At 42.9% G+C, this 24,655-nt stretch overlaps 1 protein-coding gene across 1 annotated transcript in view; it reads left to right on the top strand.

Annotated features, from left to right (window-relative positions):
- The window catches only part of SCN4A (sodium voltage-gated channel alpha subunit 4), a 1,135,018-nt gene that overhangs the window by 747,880 nt on the left and 362,483 nt on the right, over positions 1 to 24,655 (top strand). Inside the window, exon 16 of the mRNA XM_069238085.1 lies at positions 22,414 to 22,839. Within this exon, the coding sequence (XP_069094186.1) occupies positions 22,414 to 22,839 (426 nt within the window). The remainder of the gene's footprint in view (positions 1 to 22,413; positions 22,840 to 24,655) is intronic.

Here is a 24,655-nt window from a genome sequence, read left to right as displayed (position 1 = left end):
CCTTTTGTTTCGGTATTTTTCAGGGCAGGTAGTGGTCCACTGCCTGCTCTGAAAAATTATTTTTTGGTCCAGTCACAAAGGGGAAGGGGTCCCCTAGGGACCCCTTCCCGTTTGCGACTGGGTTACCAGCAGTCGCAAATGGAATTGCATACCAGTGCGACTCGCAAATAGGAAGGGAACACCCCTTCCTATTTGCGACTCGCAAAATTCATTTCTACATACCAGATGGGCTTTAGCGACTCGCAAACGGCGTTTTTCGGCGTTTGCGAGTCGCTAAAGCTTTCCTACATCTGGCCCTCAATTATCTGCTATTCAGCCTTCACTGGTTAATAACCTGGTTCTCGATTTCTAATACTGTCTGTAGACCGTGTAAGATGGCATTCAAAATATTGTAGACTCTAAATGCTCATTCTCACACTTAAAGGCAATTTAAAAAGTCTATGATGTATATGTGACATACTGTGCAATAATAATGGCACTGTCATTTGTCTTTTAGCTGTAGTGTTTGAAATTGTATTTTTTTGTAATGTATTGTGCATTTTAATATGTGTCAGTGCTGATATTTCTATTGTTTTCATTTCAATTATAGGAAAGCAGGTTTTGCATAATAATAAATAGCACTCTATGATTGGTCCCCACACCTTTCTTATATGTTGTAACATTATTTATATTGCCAAAGAAGGGCACTGCACCATGCAGAACTGCTACAGGGGCATAACACGAAAACAAGGAGCACATTTTGGCATATCCACTTGTGAAAAGCGGATCCACACAATGATGTACAAGCCACAGCCCCAGGTCCTCCTGAGTGCACATTTTGTAAGGGGGGATGTGGGTGAGGTTGCAAGATATTTTCGCAAAATGCATGCCTGGCTGTATTTCGTCCTGCTCATAGGCAAATTAGTTGTACACTGTGCATGCAGATTTTTTTTTTTTTTTTTTTGTTCTTTCAAGGACATGAGCCCTATCAGCCAAAGCACTTTTCCATTATTATGTCCACTGGCCCTCATTGAGTCTGGCAGTCCACGGACACAGACTCGGCGTTTCAAATCCACAAGGGCAGCGCTGCAAGTAGCGCTGCCCTGGGGATTACGAGTCCCATTCCGCCAGCCTTTATATGGTGGTTAACACTGCCATGGAAAGGCTGGCAGAATGGGGGCCCCTTAGGGGCACCTGCACTGCCCGTGCAGTTGACATGGGGAGTGCAGGGGCCCCCTTGCACAGCCCCGTTCCGCATTTTACTGCTGGAATTACGGGCAGTGAAATATGCAACGGGTGCTGCTGCACCGCCACATTTGCACCAGCTCCATTAGGAGCCGGCGTCAGTGTAAAGGCCCTGTCCGCCCGCCGGCCCAGCAGGAAACTTAAAATAGGGCTGGCGGGGACTTGACCGCACTGGCGGTCAAATGGCAGCAATGAGTTTGGCGGGTGGCACCCTTAGTGTTGGTCCTTTCCATATTCAATCCTAATGATTTTATAGTTTTCTTAATAGCTTTAGCATCGCCTCTCTTATTGGCATTTCAATAACCCACATACAACCTATTTGCCTCAGTCCTGCCTCACGTTTTCCTTAAATGTACATTGATGTGATATAATATTATGTCCTGGTAGGTTACGGTATGGTGTTTTCTCTTAACCTAAAATATAGAGCTGAGGGTTCCTGCATCATACAATATGACTGAAACACATCTTGGAAGTCACGCAGGGATTGGAAACCACTATATTAAAAAAAAAGAGCATAGCTATGTATATCGCTGTTGTCACTATGGACTTCCACTGCTTTACTGGAAAACAATTTTGAAAGTCCTGTTAATGACATTTGCAATGAAACAAATGAAACATGTGAAGCAGAAAATTAAAAGAGCATCATATAATTTAACTAACTAGGCCATCATTGCATGCGTACAGGTAACAAGTCCAACAAGTCAGTCAATTGAAACTTTAGTCTATACCATGCACCTAAATATTCAAGGTTTTACTGTATTTCTCTTTGGAATGGCTGTCATTCCACAGCATCATGCTAAATCTTTTTTGTATTAATTCAACAGCATATGTGGCTTTTTTCAAAGCTATCCTGTGTTTTAAAATATTTTTGGTGTTTTTAATGTCTTTTAAAATCTGTGATTCCTGATCAGAGAGGTGTAGCTACATCATGTTTAGTATCATTGGAATTGTAATGATAAATCATATTTACTTGTAAAGTTGGATTTATTATTACTATTCTAGAAATGCCACTTTTAGAAAGTGGGCATTTCTCTGACCTCACTTCCCTGTGCGCCTACAGCCTGCCTCCAAAACAGCCTTGGCCTGGGCTAGGTGACAGCTACACTTCCAAATTCCTTTCAGACACCCACAACACAGAATACTCAACTGCATCAGCATTCATCTGCACACTGATGGGTCTCCTTGGGGAGGAGGTTGGGAAGGGCACACTCTTGCACTTCAAAGGGTAACGGCCTGAGTCCACTAAAAGGGGCTGATTACCCCAACTGATAGTTTGGAGCCGGGGTTGGGCTAAAAGGGGGACCTGTGCACTTAAGAGAAACCTTTTCAAGTCATCCCCCACATCAAAGGCACTTTTTGATATAAGTACTGGGTCTTTGACCCCCTAAAGACAGTACACCTCTGGACTCAAAGAAACTCTGCTGGAGTAAAGACTGCTGTGTGCCATGATCACTGCTCTGCCAGGATTGGCTGTTCCCAAGAACTACTGCTCTGCCTTCCTTCCCTGCTGATCTCTGCCCTGCAAACTAAGAACCAATAACCACCCCCAGAGTGACTCAAAAGGCTTGCTGACTAGCCTCCTGCTCTACCAGGGGCCTCAGGGACATCATAGACCTCAGAGGGTTTACCTGCAGTCTGCCACTGCTTTTGCCAAGGATCACATAGTGGCTTCATCTCGCCCAGCTGGCCGTGTTGTCAGGACTTCGGCATGGCTTCCATGCAGCTTGCTGCCTGTTTTTGCCAAGGATCACAGAGCGGCTTCTATGCAGCCGGTCACCCATGTCATCAAGATGTCAGAGCCGTCTCCTTGCAACCTACCGTCTGCTTCTACAAGGACTGCGGAGTGATTTCATCTCAGCCGCTGCAGTCCCCACCCATCTGTCCAGGTAACAGAGACGCACTGCACCTTTGTGCACATCTGTACTGGCCACTGCAATACCACCTTACTTCTCAACCCGCTGCAATGATTTCCTTGGAGCCACTGGTTCAATATCAGCTCCCCTGCGTCCTTGACAACATTTTCTTTCCACCCCGCTAGGGGGAGAGACTTTGTCAAGAACACACAACCGACCGCTCAGTAGACAAGATTTAACTATATGAATATTTCATAATCTGCTAAATTAGATTTTTGTCATTTTGGTCTTGTTTTACCCAGATAAATAGTTCCTATTTTTCACAAACCTGTGTGATTGCTGCATGTGTGTTGCACAGATACTTCACACAATGCCTTCTAAGTTAAGCCTGCCTGCTCTGTGCCAAACTACCAGAGTGAGCACAGGTTAATTTAGGTTGTGTATTTGACTTACCCTGATTAGGATTGTGGTTCCTACTTAGAGAGGGTGCACACCTCTGCCACTAGAGACCACATTTCTAACAATAGATAATTTTGTCCAAGGTCCTTATGTGGATTATTTAATAGGGTATTTTCCTCATGTGGTATTATATTTCTTGTTTTCTTTTCAGTGTGTATGACAAAATAAGCACTGGCAAAACTATTGTCTGGCATTGATTAGCTAGTGTACTGGTCATATATTTATATTTTATTGTGAGTAAATACCAAAAAAATAATCGGGGGTGTACTTGGATCGAAGCTTTGCGTTGTTTTGGTTGTGAAATTCCTTTAGGTCATAGAAATATCAAATTTATAATTAGCCAGCCCCTGCCAAAACCTTGATTTGTGGAGTCTGCTTTTAAATAAAGGGACACCATTAAGAGAAGGCTTTTAAGTGGAAGAATCCATTACTTTTGCTTTTATTTTTAAATACAAAAACATAATTTACAGAAAGGCAAAGTGGTTCATATACAGTAGTTTACAAAGGCTTATTTTTTCGAGTTTGTTGTTTTGGTCAAAGTTTGTCAACGTGTCTCACCCTCTCCTTCATCGTGATAAAAGCACATGAGGGACACACAAGTGAATGAACAACTGTGCAAGGAAAGATAAAAAACAGGAGTCATTTGATACTATGTATATTTTATTTTAGTTTCAACAAAGCAGTTATGAAATGGATGTGTACCCTATAGTTTTTTGAAATAATTATTTTAATGTTTGAGTACATTTTTAAGAACATTGCATCACCGCATTCAATTATCCATTGTACATAGTGTGCAGCTGAGACAAACTTGCAATCTCCTCATAACACCCCTTCTAGCCGTCCTTTCTCCCCCGAGCCACCTGGCTCCCTCAGTAAGTCACGATATTGCAGTATCTAAGTACTAGTATTCTTGGGTTCCACTGGCAGCCCCATAGAAGCCAAGTTTTCAGCCCCCTTATGTGTAGCACTTCTGCATTTTCAGTTATACTTTGTGCCATCATGCAAACACATCGAAACGGAGCCCTCTAGAAGTCGCTGTGAGAGTTTGCATTTGTTTACTTGGGAGTGTAGAGCTGCAGCACAGACACATGTTTATGCTTATTGATGCTAAAAATAAATGTGATCACATGCACATGGAGCTGGTGTAGACCACCAGGCGCCTGGACCTAAATCATTTAATACAGCCAGACGAACTAGCAGTAACCTGATGGTTAACATCCGGTCTGTCAGTGGAAATACTGCAAATAAAAGACCAGGAATGTGAAGTATCATAAGCTATAACGTTAGCGCGTGAAGGTGTCAGCCAAACAAGACATAATATCCTGAAAGCCATCTAATGGTCATGCGCACAGTGCAGTATAAATAAGGATTCTCAGGGAATGACATTCCTCATCGTATTCATATCTGTCAATTTAGTTACACTGTCTTTTGTAACTAAAAAACATTTGGACCTGCAAACACCAATATATTGCACTCATGCTTTGAAAGGAGTTTTACATTCAGATTGTAGCCCAGTCAAGGTCCACTTCTTTCACCATAAGGAGCTGAATCTGTTGACTATTGCATGAGCATTGGCATCATGCCATGACATGTCAGGACCTTGAAGAGCTGCTGTCATGCATAGCTGCCACAACTAATCCTTTTGTCATTATCCTGTGTGAGATCTTCAGCCAGGAGTCGCTTTTCTAGCCAATGGCATATTGCATTCTGGTGCATGTAGTTTCCGTTTATCATATAGTCTGTTGGCTAAAAAATCAGTCGCGAACCCTCAATTCTCAGCCAGAACACTCTCCTTAAAGAACTATCTGCCAGCAGGCCTCACACTTTATCACATACGGGTCTTGTCTGTCCGCAGCACTGCTTCTGACAGGTGCCGATCTACACCTGCCCCAGTATCACGAATCCACCTGTGTACTGCACTAATCACCAGCTCATGCACGGATACCTCTGATGCAGCTGCAGCTCCGAGCAGCTGCTGTGTTGCGATTGAGTGGATCCTTGCCATGTCACCCCGGGGCTCACAGTGTGCCAGATTCTGATTCCTTTTCAGGAGAGGTGACAAGGTCAAAGAAGGTTGGCGTAGATAACGTTTCTGCTCTCTGCTCCCACCTTCTTTTACACTTGTCACACCTCTCAGTTCTAAGTCAGAACCGAGCGAGGATTATGCATAACTTTCTTCACCTTATTAACGCAGAAGATTTAAAGAACACAAAGAAAAAAGCAAGAGACTACATGTTCCATGAAACCATGGTATCAGAGTCCAATCATAGTCCAATCAGAGCAAGTCCAGTATATGAATAGGCAAGAGGTCCCTTCCCGGTCCTTGTTCTGCACCGCTCGTCAGTTAAGTCCATTGCTTCATTAACTACTATTTTTTTTGTGACATATTGTTACCATTAGGCACGTTTTTTTCATATATATTACATTGGTTATTGGTTAATTCAGTTTTTCAGGTTCTATTAGCGCAGTAGGCTTTCACCCGAGCGGGTCCTGTGAGGGCGCTCGCGAGCGGTACTCGGATACCTGTCAGGGGCGTAGGAATTCCGTGAAGCATCTTCGTTTTAACGCTTCAGATGTTTTACTACGCCCTCTTTGGGGAAGCGCTGTCAGGAAATTCTTTGAATTCCTTTCAGGTGACTCACTCCTCTGAACCAGCCCTCACTTTGGACACTGTGTCATGGTTGATATTTATGTTATAGCACTACCTAGTGGTGTTTTGTATTATCCTCTGTTTTTTTCACATTAAAGAGCACCAGTGAGGGGGCTACCCATAGATATGTATTTTTGTGTGATGTGTAAACAATTTCAATTACAAACATTGTATATGTTTAGATATATAATTATTTATTGATATTTTAATTCTGTGCTCTCACCCTCATAACTATGGACCATAATAATGGCAAAGAAAGTACATCCTTTCAGGATGACCTCCCCAACATCTTCCCCCAGAGGTAGATCAAGCTCTTTCTAAAGCACTGCCCCCTCTTTGTGACCAGATCTATAAAGTATTCCATGAGTTTTTAGCTAACTCATTCAAGTCAAACCAGGCCCTAGTGGTAATAAATCTGGGGAAGGAGGCTACTGTGCGTGACGCAGGGCACCTAGAAGGTTACGATAAACTTACTGAGACCTTCCATAGGAGCACACAGACGTTTAAACATCTTCCCTACTGGGAGGAAGACCACAAAGGAAAAATGAACGACTTTGTCACAAAACATCTAGCCCTTTCGATGGGGTCCCCCATGGAGGTGAGGGAGTATTGGACACTGAATTTTCCTCTGATGAGGATCAGGAAATCAGTAGACCCTGATGTCCTAACTCTTTTTCACCTGATTCTCCTGATGAGGATGTTGGTCAAACTGACATGTTTAACCCTACGGATATTTATCATCCCAGATCTTCTGAATGGGTTCCGGAACCTAAAGTGGCTGATTATGTGGCTAGCAACATTTATCAACACTTAGAAAAATAAGTCGGGGCAAAACTCAGGGCAGACTTCCCCAGACCTTCCCTACCGTGCAAAGTAGCAGCTTCACCTGACATCAATGCTAAATTATGTACTTAGTTAGTAAATACATAAAAGACCCAAAAAGGGAATTGGCAGGTCCTGGAGACATTGTCAGAATAAATCCTTAGATGCAGTGGGCCCTCAAACTCAAATCATCCAGTTATCTGAACAAGCTAAGCAATCTGCCACCACACCATCCACTGAAATTATTGCCGGCTGGGCACAAAGAGCCATGTGCCTCTTGGAAAACGCAAACTGTGCTTTGGCAGCAAAACTCAGGAAATCCCTTCTCATTAAAATAGACCCCCAAATTTGGGGAACTGGCTACATCAGAAGCGGGAGCCATTGCACAGGGCAATCTTTTTGGAGATCCTTTTGTTAAGGAACTCAGAAAGTTTGTAGCAACCTTTTTCGCCTTAGACAAGCCTCAAACGTCTATAAAAAAGTTTTTTCTACTAAGGTTTTTGCCGGGGCTGGATGAGGAAGGGATTGTTCTTCCGGCTGTTTTTACCAACAGGGCCCCTCCAAAGGATATCCAAACCAAACAATGGCTGGAATGATGGTCGTCAGGGAGCCTTCTATTCATCCAGAGGTTCTGGCAGACGAAAAACAACCGTGTTAGAGGAGGATTTAATGGACCAGGAGGAACCTCTGGTAAGCATTATCCCTTTTTCTCATCTAAATCCAGGGTTAGACCTCCAAGGTATGCTCACAACTGGGAAACACAAACAAAGAATTCATGGGTCCTTCAATCAGTAAGGGGTTTTCACATTGAGTTCTATGGGACTCCAGTCCAACAGACACGTTCCAGACCATTGGTGTTCTCAGCACAGGGGAGAAAACGTATAGAGTTTGGAGGGGAAGAACTTCTAAAGGGAAAGAGCCATTTGCAGGTCAGTACTTCACCCAAACAGGTTTTTGAGCAATTTATTTCTGATTGAGAAAAAATAAGGGTTTCCGCCCCATCATAAACTTGAGAGAATTCAACACGTGGATAATTTATTGCCACTTCAAGATGGAAGGTATTCATCTGCTGAGAGACATCCTTCTCCTGAAACCCTGGAAGATCAGGTTGAATCTCAAAGATGCATACCTTTTGGTTCTCATTTTTCCTCCTCAGTTTGCATAGAAGGGACAAATTTACGAGTTCAAGGCTCTCCTGGTCAGTCTATCCTTAGCCCCTTGGTGTTTCACCAAACTCCTATGAACAGTAGTGGAATTCCTTGGTACCAGAGAAATAAGGATGTTGTCTAGATATATGATCATCCTTATTCCCCTGGAGTAGACAACATCCTTCTGATGGATCAATCTCTATCTCAACTCAAATACAATCTGAACATGACTATTATGCTCCTCCAGAGGCTTGGATTTGTCATCAACAAATCAAATTCATAATTTACCCCAACCCAACAGATTATCTTTTTGGGATTTCTCATAAACCCAGTCACAGCATCACTCAGCCTTCCAACATCTAAACTTTCCAAGTTTTGAAAGGAACTCAAGAAGGTTCTCAGACAAGACAAGATGTCACTTTGTCAACCAGCCAGGATAGTAGGGTTTCTATCCTCCTCAATTCAGGCCATCTCCCAGATCCTATTCATTGTCAAGCATTGCAGAGACTAAAAGCTACTCATCTCTGGAAAGGATTGACTTACTCTGAAATAATTTCCATATTTCCCAAAGCCAAAACTGAACTCCAATGGTGGATAGATCACATTGAGGCCTGGACTGGAACAGCAATATTCAACACTTCTCCAGACATAATAATATAAGCAGACGCCATTCGTCTGGGATGGGGAGCCCGATGCATGGACGTATCCATTGGAGGAAGATGGTCCGAGGAAGAATTAAGTCTACACATCAACTGCCTGGAACTTCTGGTGGGATCCTTCGCAATCAAATCCCTCATCAAGGACAAAGTATGTTGCTCCATTTTCCTCAGGATGGACAACATCTCAGCAGCCCAGTACATCAATTGTCTGGGGGGCACTCACTTGTAAGCCCTCTCTGAATTGGCAAAGGATTTCTGGCACTATTGCCTTCAGGAGCAGATCTCTGTAACAGCGGGATACCTTCCAGGAATCATGAACACTGTAGCAGAGTGACACTCCAAGAATTTTACGGACAGCACCGACTGGGAGCTGGCTTGAGACATTTTTCTGGTTCTAATGGAAGGATGGGGTCCTTGCAACCTAGACCTCTTTGCTTCTCGACTGAACCACCAACTGACAAGATATGTCAGCTGGAGACCAGACACGGAAGTGATTGCAGTAGATGCTTTTGTCCAAGTCTGATTGAAGGATCTCACCTAAGCATTCCCTCCTTTTCTCATGATTCCCAGAGTAGCAGCTCAGATCAGATGACAACTAGCATATTTGGTGCTAGTGATGCTGATCTGGACGTCTCAAGCATGGTTCCCATCATTGATGGAATTGTTTTGGGATCACCTGATAAAACTACCAGCACTCCCTTCAATTCTTCTGGACCAACAAGGCTCTCCTCACCCGCTGGTCCTTTAAGGCCATCTTTCCTTCATGGCTTTTAGGATTTCTGGGGACGATGGAAAAATTACCATCTATTAACAGAAACTACTAATTTCATCCAACAAGCTTGGGTTGTGAGTCTTACCAAGAGATATAGATTGGCTTGGATCAGATGGAATCATTGGTATATAGAGAGACATCTCAATCCCTTGGGGGCAGAACTTACATACACCTGAATTTCCTAGCTGAAATTACTCACTCAGGTCTAGCATATCGTACAGTCAATTCCTTTAGATCAGCAATTTCCGCTGGACATGTCACCATTGGAAAAAAAAAAACAGTAGGTGATAACCCTTGGGTATGTAAATTAATAAAAGGCATTTGTCTTTTTAAACCCCCGGGGCCCAGATACTTGGGACTCTGGGACATCAGCAATATCAATAACATTTCTTTCCCAATGGCAAGATAGTCATTTCCTGTCTTGAAAAGAACTCTCAGCTAATTTAGCCATTCTTTCATGCCTCATATCCTGCAAAAGAGTCTCAGATGTTAGAGCCCTACATTTGTCGTCACTTTCATCATCTTCAGGAGAACTAAAACAAATACCAGATTAGTATCCTAATCTGATTTTCCAGATCATTCTAAATTATATTTAGTTATATGTATTAAGGCATACAAAGACATGACAATGGATCAAAGACCTGCAGGTGAGAATCTTCTTCTCATTGCCTTGTAAAAACCATTTAAATCGTTTTCTTCTCCTTCCATCACTGAAGAGATATGATGGATCATGGCAGAAGCAGGTATAGATGTTCAAAGGTTTAGTTCATATTCCACAAGAGGAGCAATGGCATCCAAGGACATTCAGGTAGGTAGTAAATTGGCAGATATCATGAATTCGGCATATTGGTAATCGGAATCCACTTGCAAATAATTCTATTTTAAACCCATCTCAGAAGTGGCAAATCTGGTTGTGAGTAACTTTAAACATGCATAATAATTGCCTCCGGTCCTGGCATAGAATGACAATTTTCCCAGCTAATGAGGAGGAAAGTTTCAATTCTATTAAGGACACAGAGACCAGGATTTTCCCACCGAGGCACTTTCGATTAAGAGCCTCTCCCTCCCACATAGATATATATCTTTCATTAAATTATAGATTGATATCACTCATTCAATAAATGTAAATAATTCATTTTCACGTATATACATTACTGTGTTTTAAAAAAAAAAGAAATTATCTTCCAACATTATGGTTTTCTTGACATATATCCTCAATAGTTAAAGAATTGGATAACATGGTTTATACCTCTCATTTTTCACAGGCAATAACCAAGGGCTGGATTAGAATTATGTTCAAGGTCAACTTCCTCCAGGGAAGAAGAGGAACAGGAAGGGATGTCATGCCTTTTTATATATTGGACTGTGTTCTGATTGGGCTATGATGGGACTCTTATACCATGGGTCTCATGAGAAATGTAGTCTCTTTCTTTTTTCTTTGTATTCTTTAAATCTGCTGTGTTAATAAAGTGAAGAAAGTTATGCATAATCCTTGCCACTGTGTCCTTAATAGAATTGAAACTTTCCTTCTTGTTAGCTGGAAATGTATAATTCCAGCTTCTTCTGTTGTTGTTGGGCATAGAATTCAGAATACAAAGCATAAGCGTGCACGCTTACACCAGTTTCAGGGGACCTGGTCAGCATGGGCGGTGATATAAAATGCCATAGTCCAATTGGGGGTGTGCAATGAATGTAACTTACCAGACACTTGATTGGCTGTATTGAGCCAGCTATCCCTTGCCCATACTAAGATAAGGAACACAGTAGAACTTATATCTGCAGTACATTGGGATACCACACACACATTTTTTATGCAGCTGATTTGCATGACAATTGAGGTAATGCAGAGGTTTGTCCTAAAAAAGCGTTATTCTAAAACGTGATGCATGGTACTTGGCAGAGCTGCACCTCCGTCCAGACCCCATTGATGTCTGTAATGTTGGTGAGGGTTGTATGACAGAACCAAGCACGCCTTTACAACAAGTCCATTACAATCAATATGTCTTTACCACACAAAATTATACCACGCATATCCCTTTACCACACATGCCTTTCTAACAAAAATGTAAGTATTTTGCAGGTAATTATAAAGCCAACCCCCTAACCACTTAACTCCATGCTGCGCACAGTCCTTAGGCCGTGCAAGGTGGGAATTGGCATTGGCCTGTTTCTCTGGGTGTGAGAATAAGTGTGAAAGGGTGTATCTGGGGGTGAGAGTGGGTGTGAGAGTGTCTGTCTGGGTATAAGAGTGGGCACATGTTTTGTCTTAGTGGGTGTGTCAGTTTCTGTGAGTGGGTGTGTGACAGTTTCAGTGGGTTGGTGGGTGGGTGCATGAGTGTGAATGGGTCTGTGATTGGTTGCGAGTGTGTGTGTGGGTGAAAGAGATTGAAAAAGAGAAATTGAGAGAGAGAAAGAGAGCGAGAAAGAGAATGAGAGGGAGAGAGTTTTTTATCCTTTGATGGATGCTATACTGAGAATGAGATGTTTCTGGTCAAATTGAAAAGAACAATGTATTTATCAATTAAAAAGAGGTCACCTTTCAAAATGGACCATAAGCTGGCACTGCTCCCACAAGCAGGTAGCTACTTTAAGTAGCAGCTCCCTGTACGTGGAAGCAATGTTTTCACCTGTCTTCAGGAAGACAGATGAAAGCTCTGCTTTCTGCAAGGGAGAGTTGTTCTCTTGCAGAAAGCTGACTTTGTTCACTTTTGCATGGTGGTATCTGTCAAAGCTCCCACCAAGCAAAAGCACAAACAACTATATCCCATGGGTGACTCTACCCTGGCCCCTTTTCTTATTTTTTTTTTAATACTTTTTTTTCAGGGACTTGGCTGAAGCTGAGTCCCAAGATGGCTGCCAACACTTCCTTGTTGAAGTATTGGCAGCCAATCAGATCTCAGCACAAGGCCGGGAGGATTCACAAAGACTTTGCATCCCTATATATATAGATTTACACCAAATAACAAAAAGGTTGCTTTCTGGTCCAAGAGTTACCTATCTGCCAAATTTGGTGTAATTCCGTCCAGTGGTTAGGGCACTATTGCTGTTAAAAAACTTTAAGGAAAAATGAATGGGGGAAAAGCGTTTTGCACCCTCCCCACCCCCTCACCCTATTTCTCGGCCCCTGCTTGACGGATCACCCTGAAGCTTAAATTTGTTTGGAAAAGTTTGTGATGCTTCGTGAACAGGCGCCAAAGATATAGGCAAGTCGAAAAATGCTTTTTCTATAGAAACTGGATCAACCACTAGGTAATATAAATATATAGCATCCCAGATTTCCCAGATTTACTGGGACAGTTCTGGTTTTTCACCAGCTGTCTTTGCAGATTTTGGGAAATGTAGTTCATGTCCCCGTTTTTAGAAAGGGTGGACTGAAAATGGTGGGAGGTGCCTTTTTATGTTTTCCAACAAAGGGATAGTTAGCAGCTGTTATAAGAAAGCAATTTAATTAACAGGCATGATACTGGGTTTAAAAATGGCATTTTATGTATGTTTTTAGTGCCTCTGCTGTAACTTTATGCTGATGAGCGCGGTCTTTCTGTGTGTTCGGTTGAAGTGAAAGTGTGGTCCTTTTTCTATTTTTATGAAATGTCCTGGTTTTTCACTGGACTGTAAAATTCTGGTCACCCCACACACACACACACACACACACACACATATATATATGTGTGTGTTTATATGTATATATATATGTGTGTGTGTATATATATATATATATATATATATATATATATATATATATATAATAACTACACATTTCTGTATACATATATATACACTCACACATACTGTTAGACTTTTTCATCCTTGGTGTGGTCTCCCTTAACTTTTTGCCTCTGTTCCACAGGTTGTTGATGTGTGCTGGACTCTGATTTTGCTGTTTTTGTTACTCTGGGCACTTTCCCACTGTTAACCAGTGCTAAATTGCAAGTGCTCCTTTACAAAATGTGTATGAAATTGGTTTAGCCATGATTGGCATATTTGATTTACTAGTAAGTCCCTAGTAAAGTGCACTAGAGGTGCCAGGGTCTGTAAATCAAATGCTACTAGTGGGCCTGCAGCACTGGTTGTGCCACCCACACAAGTAGCCCTGTAATCATGTCTCAGACCTGCCACTGCAGTGTCTATGTGTGCAGTTTTAACTGTAAATTCGACTTGGCAAGTGTACCTACTCGCCAGGCCTAAACCTTCCCTTTTCTTACATATAAGACACCCCTAAGGTAGGCCAAAGGTAGCCCCAAGGGCAGGGTGCAGTGTATGGTAAAGGTAGGACATATAGTAATGTGTTTTATATGTCCTGGCAGTGAAATATTGCTAAATTCGTTTTTCACTGTTGCAAGGCCTGTCCCTCTCATAGGTTAACATGGGGGCTACCTTTAAGTCTGATTAAAGTGTAGATTCCCTTTGGGAGCAGACGGAAATGTGGAGTTTGAGGTCTCTGAGCTCACAATTTAAAAATATATCTTTTAGTAAAGTTGATTTTGAGATTGTGTATTTGAAAATGCAACTTTTAGAAAGTGAGCATTTTCTTGCTTATACCATTTCTGTGACTCTGCCTGTTTGTGTATTCCCTGTCTGGGTCAGTTTGACAGTTGGGCTGGTTGCACCTCACACTAGACAGTGACACAAAGGGAACTGCATATCCGATGAGCCATCTGTGCTAGGAAGGAGGGGAGGAATGGTCAATTACACCTGAAAGGGCTCTGCCTGCCCTCACACAATGCAGTCTCCAACCCCCTGGTGAGTGTCTGGGGCCTGGCCTGGGCAAGGTAGGATTTCACATTCAAAAAAGAGTTTACTTTGAAGTAGGCCTACTTCAAAGGAGAAATTGGGTATAAGAAGGGCACCCAAAACCACAGACTTTAGAACACTTCTGGAAACAAGAGGAACCTCTGCCTGGAGAAGAGCTGAAGAGCTGAGGAAGAAGAGCTGCCCTGCCTGTGACTGTGCTTTGTGGAGCTATCCTGCAGTTGCTGCTTCTGTCAGACAGAGTAAGAGGGCAAAGACTGGACTTTGTGTGTCTTCCATCTTGTGAAGAAATTTCCAAGGGCTTGATTTGGAGCTTGCCTCCTGTTGTTTGAAGTCTCAGGGACAGCAAAGACTTCTCTCTGCCAGCACCTGGAGTCCCTGGAGAGACTCCTGCTCCGACAAGTGGTGCCCTATCCAGTCTCTGGGCCCTTGAAAGGAAAGCTGGTGAAAAGTCAAAGAAATCGACTTCTGATGACTTCGGACCGCCGCCGCTGCGGAATCCGGTGACGCCGCCTGCAACCGACTTCGCGATCTTCACTGGAACGCGACGACCTTCGCAGGCACATCGCTGCAGCCCCGCCGAAGTCTGCGACTCTGTGGAAGTGACCGACGCCAGTCGAAGTGCACGGATTCAACGTTTCGCACAGACGCCGCGATCCCCGACTTCGTGCCTCGACTCGTTTTCATTTCTTCACCAGGGTACTGTACCTGGGGGTCTATGCGACTCCATGTCCGTCGCCACTGGTGTCGGATTTTCGGGAACAACTCCGCTACGACGCCGTGTTAACACCTCATCGAAGCATTTTGTGTTTTTAAGCGCTTTTTTTGAGTTGAATCTTTAAAAATTCATAACTTGACTTGTGTATGTTGGATTTTTGTCATTTTGGTCTTGTTTTGTTTAGATAAATATTTTCTATTTTTGTAAACTGGTGTTGTCATTTTGTAGTGTTTTCATTAAGTTACTGTGTGTGTTGGTACACATACTTTACACCTAGCTCTCTGTAGTTAAGCCTACTGCTCTGCCAAGCTACCAAGGGGTAAGCAGTGGTTACCTGAGGGTGATTCTCTTTTACCCTTACTAGAGTGAGGGTCCTTGCTTGAACAGGGGGTAACCTGACTGACAACCAAAGACCCCATTTCTAACACATACATATAAATATGTTTGTGTGTGTATGTATATATATATTACCTTATCAACCCCAACTCCTAAATCCTACCCACCCTAAAACTTCAAAATACCCTTGCCACCCAAACACCCCTACACAACTTAAAAATACCTTTTACATCCAAATATCCCTACCCACTCTAAAACCTAAAACATACCCTTGACACCAAAATTCTCCTACCCATCCTAAACCCTAAGTATACCTTTGGCACCCAACTACCCCTACCCGCCATAAATCCTAAATATATCCTTCCCACCTATATACCCCTTCCCCCAAACCCTAAAAATACCCTTGCTGTCCATATACCTCTACCCACCCTAAACCCTAAAAAATACCTTTGTCACCCAATACCTTTACCCACCCTGAAACCACCCTTGCCACCCAAATACCATTACGCACCCTAAACCCTAAAAATGCCCTTGCCGCCCAGCTACTTTCACCTACCCTAAAACTACAAATACCCTTGACACCCTAACACCATAACCCACCCTAAACCCCAATACCTTCACCCACCCCTAAAACCTAAAGTCGCCCTTGCCCTAATGTGTATGTATGTATTATTTATATTATTTATGATTTTATATATATACATATATATCTATATTTATATTAGATAAATAGAGTATGTAGTTGGCAATGGTTTGCATCCTGTTCAAGTAGGAACGTTCACTCTAGTCAGAGTAGGGGAGCCACACAGCTAAAATAACCCCTGCTCACCCCCTCAAAAGTTTGGCCACAAGCAGTCAGGTTATTTCTCAGAGGCAATGTGTAAAGTATTTGTACACATAGACAGTTACACAGGGAAATCACATCGAAAGTTCTTCAGACTGCTTTAGAAAAATAGCCAATACGTATCTGAATAAAACAAGACCAAAATGACAAAAATCCAGCATTGACAAGCATAGATACAAATTCAATCTCAATAAAAGCACTTAGAAACACATCAGCTCCAACTGGGGCTATCAAGACATGTTGACAGAGTCGTTACCAGTAGTCCAGTGCCACTCACCAGAGAGAGCAGGGCAGTCCCAGAGACACATGGACCCCAGGCACAGTACCTTTGGGAAACGATGAAACAAACACATTGCACGGAATCAGGGAGGTGAGGCGTCGCTGAAGCCAATGCGCCATCTGTCCTAATTGCTACCAGGGAGGTAAGGCATTGGTTCCTTACTGCCAAGCAGGAGAGGTGAGATGTTGGTTCCTCATGGTTGCAGGGGAGGTCATGAGGCGTAGATGGTGAGGCGTTGGTTCCTTATGATCCGGAGGCGTCGATGAATCCAGCAAGAGTCATGACATGAGGCATCGACTTTGTGGTGTTGCAATCACACCGCAGGGCCACAGGTGCAGCGGAGGAGTCGGGTGTCCGGAACATCGGGACACGGCACTCAGGACTCCTGCTGTAGCAGGACTTGATAGGCACTCCAGCGGTGTTGGGCCTGCAGCGTCGGTCGCAGTCGTAGCACTCAGCAGGGACTTGCGGCTCTGGTACAGGCAGTGGCATGGAGTCGGACAGCGGCACCGGTTCTGAAGTCACTCTGGAGTTGATGCACTTGGTTTCTTCTTGTTTTCACTAGAACTCACTTCCAGGGGCCCAAGGACTGGATTTGGCACCCCTTGGCAAGTCAAGACTCTCAGCAGAAAAGCCCAGGTGCTGGCAGATGAAGTCTTTGATGTCCCTAAGAATTCTAACAGGAGGCAAGCTGAGTTCAAGCCCTTAGAGAACATTGTTAAGCAGGATGTAGAAAGAAGAGTCCAGTCCTTTCACTCTCATGACAGAAGCAACAAGCCAGAACAGCAGAGCAACAGGCAGAGTGGCAGTCCCTCCTACGACATCTAGCTCATCTTCCTGGCAGAATGTCCTTATTCCAGAAGTATTCTGAAGCTGTGGTCTCATAGGCCCAATATGTATACTAATTTCTGCCTTTGAAGTAGGCAGACTTCAAAGGAAAGTAGTTGTATTATACAAGACCCTGCTTTTCCTGCACTGGCCCCGGATACACACCAGGGGTTGGAACCTGCTTTGTGTAAGGACAGGCACAGTCCTATTCAGGTGCAAGTGTCAGCTCCTCCCTCCACTTTAGCCCAGGAAGACCCATCTGGATATGCCGGGCACCCCTCAGCCCCAATTGTATAACTGTCTTTAGTGAATTCCCAATCAGTCCAATTGTCATCCTGACCCAGACATGTATTCCACAAACAGGGAGAGGCACAGAGTGGTTGAGCAAGAAAATGCCCACTTTCTAAAAGAGGCATTTTTAATCTTACAATTTAAAAACCAACTTCACCAAAAGATATAGTTTCAAGACCCCAAACTCCAAATCTCTACCTGCTCCCAATGGGAGATTACACTTAAAACAATATTTCAAGGCGATCCCCATGTTAACCTATGGGAAAGATAAGCCTTGCAGTAGTGAAAAACAAATTTAGCCGTATTTCACAATCACAACATGTAAAACACAGCAGTAAATGTCCTACTTTTTAAATACACTGCACCTTAGCCATGGGGCCTACCTTAGAGGTGACTTAAATGTAGTAAAAGAGAAGGTTTGGGCCTGGCAAGTAGGTGCATTTGCCAGGTCAAACTGGCAGCTCCAAACTGCCCATACAGACACTACAATGGCAGGTCCGAGACATGTTTATAGGGCTATTCATGTGAGTGGCTCAATCAGTGCTGCAGACTCACTGCATTTGATTTACAGGCCTTGGGCACCTCTAGTGCATTTTAGTAGGAGCTTACTTATAAATAAAATATGCCAATCACGGATAAACCAATTACCCATCCAATTTAGACAGAGAACACTTGCACTGTAGCACTAGTCAGCAGTGGTAAAGTGCACAGAATCCTAAAGCCAGCAAAAACAAAACTCAGCACAGGATCAAAACAGGAGGTCAGAAGTGAAAAAGACAGGGGAAAAGATGACAAGAGCTGACAGGTCTAACAATATATATTTATAGATTACCTGGGTAGTTATAGTTAGGACCATGTTTCTAATAGAAAAAGCTTTTTTTGACTTACCAATTTATTTGGCGCCGTTTGACGAATCTTCATGAAATTTTCCAAGAACAGTGTTCCTGAGAATTTTGCTCTACATTGGAAGGTTCGGGGTGATCCGTCAAGCGGGTGTGAGAAAAAGTGTTCAAAAAATGCATTTCCCATTATAATTCCCATAGGGATTTTAAAAACAACTACAGCCCGAACGGCTTCACAGAATTACACCAAATTTGGCAGAAAGGTAGCTTTTAGTGCAGAAGAAAGCCTTTTTCTTGTTTGTTGTAAATCCGTTTAATTTTTTGGGTATATTACAAGAAAACTTAATATAGATATCTGGGGGCGCAAATACTCCCAAAACATGTGCAGAGATCTGATTGACTGCCAGCACTTCAACTAGGAAGTGTTGGCAGCCATCTTGGGACTCTGCTTCAGCAAAGTCCCTGAAAAAAAAATTTAAGAAAAGAAAAGGGGCCGGGGCAGAGATACCCTGATCCCTTAGCTCTGGTTCTGGGGTCCCAGAAAGACCCTGACAGGGCAAAAGAGCAATAAAAACAATGTTTGCCATAATTTTTTGCTGCTTGTTTTGAATAGAGCCCCCGGGTGGGCCAGGTCCCGGGGGAATATTTAGGGGAGCCGCGTGGCCTTCCTCCATTGAATAGAGGTGGGCCCTGAGGAATGGGGTCACTGAAGCTGAAATCAGCTGAGGGAGGGGGCTGCACGCAGTCCCCTCCCTCATGATTCTCCCTTTAAATTGCTAACAGTATTAGAATGTGCAAATCAGCTGGAAGCTGTGTCCGCTTGGCCCGCACTGTCTGCCTTCGTAGTATGCATATGTCTTCCCCACCTTTTGGCAGGATGACAGCTTCCCAAAGGGACCCCCCAGAGCATTCCCTGCCAATTTGATGGTTGGTTCTTGATGCTGAGGAATATGAGGACATCCCAAAACAAAGAAGCTTCATATAGATAAGAGGAAAGGCCTTTGTTTGGTGGTTTATGTCATCTTATCAAAGAATTCTGGAGAAAGATGCACGAGTAACAATCACATTGCCAAACACACACAAGGTCACTGGTGACATTTCCTTGTGCTCCATTACACAGATGTAGTGCAGAATACATACTTCAAATTGGGTAGATATTTCATGCAAAGCTGTGGAATGGATAAAAGGGCAGGTGAGGTTCCTTTGTGGCAGAGTCACTCACACAACTACTGACAGACCCACACAGACACTCACACAGCCACTTACAGATGTACTCAGAGACTCATGCACCTACTCACAGACACACTCATGCACCCACTCACAGACCCACTCAGAGACTCATGCACCCACTCAGACATGCATGCACCCATTCACAGACTCACTGAGAAACTCATGCATCCACTCAGTCTTACGTTCCACCTCACAGACCCACTCACTCTCACAGACCCAGACACCTACTCACAGAGACACTCTGACACCCACTGTCACACCCAGAGCCCCTATTTTACCTGTTCTTACACCCAGGCACTCAAACCCACTGTCACATAGACCCTCTCACACCCAGACTCTCACACTCATTGACACCCTCTCACACCTATTATCACACCCAGAGAGACATGCCCTGCGGCCAACTCCTGCCGCACAAGACCAAAGGGTGTGCACAGCATGGGGTTGGGTGGTTGTAGGGGGTTGGACACAAGTCCTGGCTGCAGGCCAGGGCCTATGGCCAACACCCACTGTGCTCAGCCAAAGGCCGTGTACAGCAGTTGCTGGATTAACGTATAGTAATGAAAATTTAAAAAAACATAGAAATGTACTTAAAAAACAAAGGTTACAGGGACGTTACAGTTAGGTTCTAAATTTAGTTGCACAAAACCAGAGAAATTTAGCAGTCATAGTTAGTTATTTCAAGTAACTATAGCTCAAGGCCTAAGGTAGCTATAACTCGTGCCCTTGCCATGCACTGCCAATTACCCTAGATATTTCAGCACTGACAACTCTAACTATAGCAGCTGAATTTCTCTGGTTTTGTGAGTGTAAAATCTGAACCCAATTATAACAAACCTGTAACCTTTTTTTTCTTTGTGAATATATATATGCACTTTGGTGCCTTTGGTGAGGGAATATATATTTCACACTTACATGCAAGATACTTACATTTTTGTTGTAAAGCCATGTGTGGTAAAGGCATACACATGATAAATGAGTGGTAAAGCCATATGCGTTCAAATGGATGTGTGGTAAAAGTATTGCATGGTAACGGGCGCATTGTAAAGGCTGTTTCCCGTTGGTGAACTGTGGGGCAATAGACCTCTAGCTTGAAAGGATTGTTTTAAATAAGATAGGAATTCCCCAAAAAAAGTTTTTGTTTTGTAGCAGTCTGAGAAGGGAATTTTGGTCAGAGGGAAAGAGGTAAAGGAAATTAATTTATCAGGCAGTCTTCCTTCTGCTCTCCTATTTTGAGTTTATAAACATTATAGAGCAGTGGTTCCCAACCTGTGGGCCAGGGACCCCGGGGGGTCCGTGAAGCCTCCTCAGGGGATCCGCCACTGCTTAGAAAATTAAATAATATTAACAAATTAGGTCTCCAGCTTTCAGTTATGACTCAGTAGGGGGGTCTCTGAATTCCAAGTATGATTCATTGGGGTCCCTGGGTTACATTAATGGTAAAGTGGGGGTCCACAGAGGTCAAAAGATTGGGAACCACTGTTATAGAGTGTCTCCTCAATTGGCATCTACACCAGTGCTTCAAATGAATCGACATTGCTCATGCAAGAGTACTATCCATCTCCCATTAGACCCATCTGTCCATTCAAATCGCTAATCTATGTGTTTTAAACTAGGGACTGGTTTGGCAGGTCGTAGCAGGACAGTGATTCTACTTCTGTATGACTTAATGAGATATAATGAGTGTCATGGTTGAAAAAGATTTTGAAAAGGGTATGAAGAGGTGTCCATTTTAGAATCAAACTTGCGTGAAAAGTGTAAAATATGTTAACCTGTGGAGGAAGAACATATTTGTATAAGCTAGAACAAGGGTGGGCAAAGGTCACATGGCGTAAATATAATTTTATTTCTTAGTCTGGACGATGATTATTTCTTAGTCTGTCCCTAGGAAAAGGAGGTTAAAGTCATGTTTTATTTTAGTTACTATCTGTTAGGAGGTGTAGAGCTAGTGTGGAAAAAAATAATGTTAACGTTATTTTGAAAGATGCTGTTAAAAAGAAATCCCAGCATGGGATTTATAACATCCAGTGGGACATGGGGTCAGTCTGGTCATATTGGCATGATTTTTATGGAAGCAAGAAAACAAATGTTACAATATGGCCACTTTCCATGCAAGCACATGTTCGTCAGCCATCTCGGAATCATTTATTTTAGCTTTTAGAAAAATCATTTAAAAAATAGCTGCAGCACATGTGTACACAAGGATGGTGGGGATCTTGCAATGATTTTTCCATTGGTTTCAGAAAATCATTCCAATATGACCACCATGCTCTGCAACGGACATCTTGGATTTTTTTCACATTTATAAAAATCATTCAAAGTTGGCCGCTCAGCATTCATGTACAAGCACAGATGTCATTTTTGGATGATTTTCTTTCGCTTCCTAAAAAATAATTACATGATGGTCACCATGCATGCAGCAATTCTATGTTTGTATTTTTTCTACTGGATTTTCTGCGGTTAAATACTCAAGCAGCGAGATATCTAAATCTGTCTCTAAGCCAGACCCAAAAAAGTGACCACTGGTTAGCTGCGCTTGCGATGCAGGATGGAAAATGTTGAGGACAAATTATGTATGAGTACATTGTTTTTACTCACATCTACATAGGTGCATTGTAAAATGAGTGATCGTTAAGTGAATTATGCAGGTGAAAATGCACTAGCCCATTGGCTATCTTCTGACCCAGCATTATCTCTTTTGTTCCATTTAGGTTCTGAACCTGTTCCTGGCTCTACTGCTAAGCTCCTTTAGTGCAGACAACCTTTCAGCATCCGACGAGGACGGCGAGATGAACAATCTGCAGATTGCCATTGGTCGGATCACTAGAGGAGTTGATTTTGTGAAGAAAACCGTCCTTAAAATATTCGGCAGGAAAGCCAAGGAGGACGAAGACATGAAGAAAGACAACTTTGTGCAAAATCATGTGGACACAGGCCAAGACTCTAAGTCTGACTTCAACTTTGTTGATGGTGTGTTAACGAAAGAACAGTTTCTTATGGACGAACTGGACCACACAAGTAATTTTATCCATAATCCAAACCTGACTGTGCTTGTGCCTATTGCTTCTGAGGAGTCTGACCTTGAAACGCCTTATGAGGATGAGACCAGCAGTCTATCTGAGACAGAGGAGTCTAAGGTCAGATATGTATATCATCTAATTCTTAACATTAATTTGTGCTTAAACTATTATCAAGAATCCTTAGCGATGATATATAATAATAATATATATTAGGGAAGATCTACGTAAATGTGAATAGCCCAAGTCTGAAAGTATTTTAATGTCTGATTAATTACCATTGGTTTGTGGGACGAACCTAAAATAGTGAGTGCAAAAACATAAATTACATCAATTAGATTCATTAACAAGGAAGAATAAAACATGTGTAAATATGACTTTTAACATGGTGATGGAAACCTCAGAATTGTTATGGTTTAAAGAGTAAGAAGTGATTAATCTTCCTGTGGAAATGAAGGGTGGATAGTTAGACTATTTTAAAGTTATATCCACTAGATCAGTGGTTCCCAACCTGTGGTCCGGTGACCCCTGGGGATCCGCAAAGCATTGTCAGGGGGTCCGCGAGAGCCTAGAAAATTTAAAAATATTAACAAATATTGACAAATTTGGTCCCCAGCTTCCAGTAATGACTCAGGCAGGGGTCCCCGGATTCTATTGATGATTCAGTGGGGGTCCCTGGGTTCCATTAATGTTAAAGTGGGGGTCCACAGAAATCAAATGGTTGGGAACCACTGCACTAGATATAGAGCCAGCATTGGCAGAGCCAATAGCCCTGGCGTGCAGGTAAATATCAAGGATTAGCACTTCACTGTTTGCTGGGTGCACATCACAACGATCACACTCACAATGATTGTAACTTCACTGTTTCAGAAAGGTGCAAATCACAACAGAACTGCAGCATCTGTGACGATGAACAGAGGACTGCAAGTTTACTACGTTAAAGGCGTATAGTTCACAGAAAGTGTCCTGAAAGAGTTTTAGCAGCATTGCAGATTTACTGTGTCAACAAGAGTTAGGGCACAGCAACTTATCTCAAGGCTGTACAATAGCATTATAATTTAAAAAGGCCAGCAGAGTGCGAAGAACAGAAAGTGCAATGGCTCGGAGTATGTTAAGAGTTTAATGGCCATCAGTGGTGGGACTTGTGAATTATGGGAAATGCCACTGGTTGTGAGGGTGAGACTAGTGAGTGATGGGACATTGTGAGGCATAAAGGTGGTGATACTGTGGTGAGTGTGTGGTAGTTAATGGGTAGCCATGGTGAGGCTGGTGAGTGATATGACAGCGTTATTGGTAGGGTGAATGATACAACAGTAATTTTGGTAGGATGAGTGATATGACAGTATTATTGGTAGTAGTGGTGAGACTACTGTGAATAAATGAGATGCGACGTGTAGTGCTGGTGAGACTGTCAAATGATGTATAAGTGTGATGGACAGCAATGGTAGGGAAGTGGCGACCGATGTAAGGTTAGGTAATGATACTGAGACTGATTTGAGTGATGTGAGAGGATCATTGGTAGTGATGTTTTGGATGTGTTGAGTGCTGTAGAGTATGCAGTGGGTAGTGATGGTGAAGCTGCTGAGAAGGATGCAAGAATTTGATAGGTTACATCGGCAAAATGTGGTCGAAGACTGACCCATTGTAACAGTGAGGGATGCAGGAGTGATGCATGGCGCAACTGTGTTGAGTTATAGAAGAACGTCATCAATATCACTAGTGACTCTGTGGTTGGTGATGTTCATATGCTGGCTAGCGGAGCTGAGATTTTGGTGCATAATGTCAGTATGCTCAAAAGCATTTGTCATACTGTTGTGAGTGGTGGTGACCTTGAGAACGTGATGGGTAGGAATGGTGATGCACTTGTGAGTGACAAGAGTGTGATGGGTAACTAAGGTGACACAGTTGAATGATGGTGTCTGTAAGAACGTGTTTT

The sequence above is a fragment of the Pleurodeles waltl genome, chromosome 6 (assembly GCF_031143425.1).
Source record: "Pleurodeles waltl isolate 20211129_DDA chromosome 6, aPleWal1.hap1.20221129, whole genome shotgun sequence".
Classification (NCBI taxonomy): Eukaryota; Metazoa; Chordata; class Amphibia; order Caudata; family Salamandridae; genus Pleurodeles; species Pleurodeles waltl.
The sequence above is the reverse complement of the archived record's forward strand: the minus strand, read 5'-3'. Positions and strand labels throughout refer to the sequence as shown.